The 5,784-nt window shown below is 40.3% G+C and overlaps 1 protein-coding gene across 1 annotated transcript; it reads right to left on the reverse strand.

Annotated features, from left to right (window-relative positions):
- Window positions 1–765: 765 nt before the first annotated feature.
- On the reverse strand, window positions 766–5,545 carry LOC133329517 (ATP-dependent RNA helicase vasa-like). The gene is made up of 5 exons (XM_061537990.1): window positions 5,473–5,545; window positions 4,263–4,519; window positions 3,455–4,207; window positions 2,884–3,387; window positions 766–831 (listed from the first exon to the last, which is right to left on the reverse strand). The coding sequence occupies exons 1-5, from the start codon at window positions 5,543–5,545 to the stop codon at window positions 766–768; spliced, it is 1,653 nt and encodes a 550-aa protein (XP_061393974.1).
- Between the last annotated feature and the right edge of the window lie 239 nt (window positions 5,546–5,784).

The raw sequence follows: 5,784 nt of genomic DNA on the forward strand, positions 1-5,784 counted from the left end.
TGCTGGTCGTGGTGGGTGGTTGTATCTCAGTGATGTCAAGCTTTTTTTTACAGATGTCGCTAAGGTGGTCGTCGCATATTGTAGCTTACTGAGGCACATCGCCGTATACCGGAGGAGGATTACTTTTCCTTTTTCAACGTTCAAAATAATAAAAAAAAAAAACAAATTTAACTTCGCTTTATAAAAAGTTATAAAATTTATTTGTTGTTTTTTTTTTTTTTGTTTTTGTTGTTTTTAATAAACTAATGTAAATTCAAATACATTTCTGGTTAATATTATATATAAAAAAGTAATGAATATGAATTAAAAAAATATGTCTTAGATAATTTGTTCATCTTTAGTTCTATTTGTGGGGGTGATGGGTGTTGGGATGAGGAGATTATCCTTTTTTGTATTCCGACACACCACATTTAAATAATTTAACAAAAGTGAAAAGAGAAACCTCAAATTTCTAAGAAGAATGATCAGTCGCCTACAATTTTACATCAAAAGGGAACTTGTGAGTGTGTGTGAAGTGGGAACAATAATTAATAATAAAATAAAATGTGAAAAACACGATAAATAGAGTTCAATATATATAAATCAAAAAATGTTGTCAATTCAAATTTAAGGAGTTATAATGGGAGGGGGTTGGTGTGAGTGAAGGGGGCTCAGTAGAGTAAAAATTTGTTTTCTTTACTGAAACCAGTTCAGTGTAATAATTGATGATGAGGTACATAGAAAAGGCGACAAGTAGTATTTTCGGTCGTTCAGTTCTTCCTTCTTCTAATTCCATTCCTCTTCTTCTTCCAGGGCAGCCGGTCCCGATGAAGTAACAAAATTGTCATCATTCTGAAAAACAAAAAAAAAACAATTGAAAATAAAATTTAAATTAATAGGGGCTGGGGTGCTTGGGGATTGTCATAGAAGACCAAATGGGGCTTCTCATAAAAGACCAAATGGGGCTTCTTATAGAACTTTTCAATAGTAGATCAAATGGGGCTTATTATAGAATACCAAATGGACTGCTCCCAAGAAGACCAAATTAGGTTTCTAATAAAAGACCAAATGGGCTTCTAATTTCAATAGAAGACCAACTAGGCGTCTAATAGAAGACTAAATTGCGTTTTTAATAGAAGAACAAAAAGGGTTTCTAATAGAAGACCAACTAGGATTCAAATAGAAGACCAACTAGGCTTCTAATAGAAGTCCAAATATGCTTCTAATAGAAGATCGAATAGGATTCTAATAGAAGACCAACTAGGCTTCTAATAGAAGACCGAATAGGCTTCTATTAGAAGGCCAAATTGGCTTTCAAATAGAAGACCAAATATTCTTCTAGAAGAATAAGAAGGGCTTCCTATAGAATATCACATGGACTACTCATAGAAGAAAAAATAGGCTTCTCATAGAAGACCAAAAAGGCTTCTCATAGAAGACCAAATTGGCTTCTCATAGGAGACCAAATGGGCCATCCAATAGAAGTCCAAAATGTCTACCTTTAAAAGACCAAATTGGGTTTCTAATAGAAGACCAAATAGGCCTCTCATTGAAGACCAAAAGGTCCTTTCAAAGGAGAGCAAAATGACTTTTGACTAAATGGGCTTCTTCTAGGTCAAATGGTCTTCTCATAGTAGTCCAAATAGGCTCATTGTTAAAGGCCAAATTGGACTTCTCATAATAGATCAAATGGGCTTCAAATATAAGACCAAATTGGGTTTTTGATAGAAGACCAAAAAGGCTTCTCATAGAAGACCAAATGGACCTTCCAGTAGACGTACAAAATGCCTACCTTTTGAAAACCAAATTGACTACTCATAGAAGACCAAATATGCTTATAGTAGAAGACCAAATGAGCTTCTTATAGAGTACCAAATTGACTTCCAAAACAGAAGACCAAAATGCCTTCCTTTAGAAGACCAATTGGCCAAATGGGGACCAAATGCGCTTCTAATTGGAGATCAAATGGGCCTTCTTATTAGAAGACCAAATGGACTACATTGAAGACCTAATGAGCATCCCATAGACGTCCAAATGAGCTTCTCATAGAGGACCAAATTGAGCTCCTTAGCTTCTTATTTAAGACCAAACTGACTTCCTGTAAAAGACTAAATGATCTCCAAATAGAAAACCAAACGAGCTTCTCGCTAGACGTCAACATGGGCCTCCTATAGAAGACCGACAGCAGTTTCCACTGATGGAGGACCAAATTAGCTTCTTATTTAAGACCAAATTGACTTTCTGTAAAAGACTAAATGGTCAAGTAGAGGACCAAATGGTTTTCATATAGAAGACAAGATGGGGCTTTTTATAGAAGACGGCAAAAAGGGCTTCTGAGAGGAAGCTTCGTATAGAATGCCGAAAGGGCTTCAGGCTTTAGGCTTATTATAGAATTCTAAATAGGCCTCTTATTGAAGACCACATTTGGGCTTCTAATAGAACTACTAAATGGACATCTGATTGAAGACTAAATTGGCCGCTTATTGAAGACCAAACAGAACTTCTAATGGGAGACTAAATTACCTTCTTTCAGATGACCAAATTGACTTCCAATAAAAGACCACACTGGGATTATTTTAGAAGACCAAATTGGCCGCTTATTGAAAACCAAAATCTACTTCTTTTGGAAGACTAAATTGACTTCTCTTAGATGACCAAATAGTCTTCCAATGGAAGGCCAGTCTGGGCTTCTTTTAGAAAACAAAATTATCTTTATATAGAGAAGACCAACTGCTCGGTCATCCTGTGGAAGACCTAATGGACTTCATATAAAGAAGAATGAATTGTCAAACGAAATGTTGTCTCCTTTAAGAAGATCAAATGAACCTCCTATTGCAAGCCAATCGGCTTCCTGGACAAGTCCAAAAGTCTTTTGTAAAAAAAATAAAAACCTACACAACCCACCTTTGGTACATTTTTGCGCACATCCCGTCCACCAAAACCACCACCACTGCCAAAGTCACCACCACCGCCTCCGCCACCACTATAGTTCTGCAAGAAATCAGGCACCTCCTGGCCAGCACCCTCTAAAATCTTTACCAAATCCGCAGCAATGGCCGTGTCATTTTCCGGATCAAAGAAGCTGGTGGCACGACCATTATTTCCCACACGTCCTGTGCGACCAATACGATGTACATACTCATCAATGGATGTTGGCAAATCATAATTCACCACATGATTGACATTTTTTATGTCGAGACCGCGAGCAGCCACAGAGGTGGCAATCAAAACCTTCATTTTACCCGATTTAAAATCGGCCAAGGCTTCTTCACGCTGACGCTGTAAACGATCACCGTGTATCGAGGTTGTGGGGAATTCTGTCTCGGACAGTAGTGAGGCCAAGAAATCGGCACCACGTTTTGTCTCCACAAAGACAATGGTGCCATTGGGATTTTCTTGCAAGAGTTCCTAGGGGGGGAAGAGAAAATAAATGATTTTGCAAAGATAAAATCTAAAAAATCTAATTCAAACCCACCATCAATTTGGCCCGCTTCTGATACTTCTTAACCTCATAAATGTTCTGTGTGACATCCGAACAGGCTCCGCCGACCACACCAATGGCAATGAAGATGTACTCATTCAAATATTCCCCAGCCATACGCTGAATCTCGGCCGGGAATGTTGCAGAAAACATAAGATTCTGACGCTGATCCATGCCACGCATTGTGGGATGATTCATAATGGTGGCCACACTCTCCTTGAAACCCATATCCAGCATACGATCCGCCTCATCGAGCACCACAAAACGTGTCTCCTCAAAGGTAATGAAACCCTTTTCCACAAAATCCAATAGACGACCTGGGGTGGCAATCAAAATATGCGTACCACCACGACCAATTTTTTCACCCTGATATTTCGATGAAGTGCCGCCATAAACAATCTGCGTATTAATATACGAATCCATGGCAAATTTACGCGCTTCATTATAAATTTGTATGGCCAATTCACGGGTTGGTGATACAATCAGAGCCTGTGGTTTACCTATTGACGTTTCGCAGCCCTCATTCAACAGCGCGTTGATAATGGGCAGAAGGAAGGCGGCCGTTTTGCCGGACCCCGTTTGGGCACATGCCATTAAATCACGTCCCGAGGATATAACTGGAATGGCGGTTTTTTGGATGGGTGTAGGAAGCTTATAACCGGAACGTTTGACATTATTGAGAACTAATTCACGAAAGCCGGCTTCCTCAAAGCATTGTATGGCCGCAGGGGCATTTTCACCAGTGACCTGTAAAATTAGAAAATCCGCATAAAAATTTGTATTCAAAAAAGAATAAACTCACCTGCACCGGTATACTATCATATTTAGCGAAATTAATACCACTCGTTATGCCACTGCCAAAGATCTCTTCCTCATTGTCGGTGGGTTCGGGTGGTATGTAAAATTCGCGTGGCTTTTGTGGTTCACCGCCATTTTCTCCGCCGTTTTCACCATATTCCGTTTCACCTTTATTATTGTTAAATTCTCGGCGGCCACCACCACCATCACGATCACAACGACCGCGTCCACGTCCACCGCCACCAAAACCGCGACGTTCTCCTGAAAGAAAAAAACGAGACAAATTATTAAGAAAAATCAAATGATTTCGTATAGAAAGACAAAAAGGGCTTCACACAGAAGAATACCAAATTGATCCAAAAAAGTTCCTTAAAGAAGAACAACAAATGGTCCTCGCGTTATATAGGTTACCTTATAGATTACCAAATGTGCTTCATAATGGAAGACCATCTAGGCATCTTAACGAAGACTAAATGGGGTTTTTTAGTAAAACAAATGTGGATCGATTTTCTACAACACCTTATAGAAGGCCAAATGGGCTTTTTATAGACGTGCAAATGGGGTTTCTTACAGAAGACCAAACGGTTGTCCTATAGAAGACCAAATGGGCTTCTCATCAAAGACCAAATGGACTTCTTAAGAAAACCCAATCGGCTTCTTATAGCAAAACAAATCGGTTTTTTATAGAAGACCAAATGAGTTACGTATGGAAGACCAAATGGACTTGTTATCGAAGACCAAATGTGCCTTCCAATAGAAGAAATAAAATGGCTTCTCATAGAATACCAAATGGTCTTCTTATCGTAGACCAAATGGTCTTCTTGTAGGCAACCTAATAGACTTCCTTTAGAAATCCAAATGAATTTCTAATAGAAAACCGCCTTCGGAGAGCAGAGTTGAAATGACCGAGTGCCTATGATCCCTGGGCCGACGAGGCGAGAATGACGCCCCTATATAACCATCTCAAAAGGTCTGCGTCACTACCTTTTTAAAGTGTCCCCGCTAACGCTGGGGTGTTATGCGACCTCGAACCCCCTCAAGTGTTGACGACCCAAGCTACCCCCTGGACCTCTCTTTTGCCTCTTGTCTCACTTTCGACGGCGTTAACGAAAGCCAGGAGAGGCAGTCAGATCTTCTCCTCAACTTTGTGGAGGAAACCGGCTCCTTCCGCCTTAGTCAGGAGAGCATCCCGAATCAGCTCTGGGATAACTCGCCCTTGTCAGACGAGGAAGACATCATGGAAACTACGGTGATTAGCACTACGGTGAAAAACACAGTAGCGACCATGGCGTCTCTTCCGTAGCAAGGAGAGTCCTCCCAGTTGCCTGACTAGGGAAGTAAACCCTGGCAAGGTTGAAGATCTGCACTCAATCTCCACGGCCTTTATTGATGTCACGAGACTACTCAGGCAGTTGACTGTCGAAACGGATACTGGTACTGATGAGAACCCCGTCGATAAGATGGATGATTCATCAGTACCAGTAACTGCTAGGCAAGTCGATGCCAAAGGGAACGCTACCAAGAAG

Source organism: Musca vetustissima, unplaced genomic scaffold (assembly GCF_032173495.1).
Source record: "Musca vetustissima isolate MV318-11 ecotype Yass unplaced genomic scaffold, APGP_CSIRO_Mvet_v1 utg215558, whole genome shotgun sequence".
NCBI classification, from domain to species: domain Eukaryota; kingdom Metazoa; phylum Arthropoda; class Insecta; order Diptera; family Muscidae; genus Musca; species Musca vetustissima.

Coding starts and splice junctions, on each gene's coding strand:
- LOC133329517 (XM_061537990.1), bottom strand. CDS start 5,545: ATGGTCGCTACTGTGTTTTTCACCGTAGTGCTAATCACCGTAGTTTCC. Junction 4,208..4,262: donor ATGATAGTATACCGGTGCAG/GTGAGTTTATTC, acceptor CTAATTTTACAG/GTCACTGGTGAAAATGCCCC. Junction 832..2,883: donor TGCGCAAAAATGTACCAAAG/GTGGGTTGTGTA, acceptor TTTGTTTTTCAG/AATGATGACAATTTTGTTAC.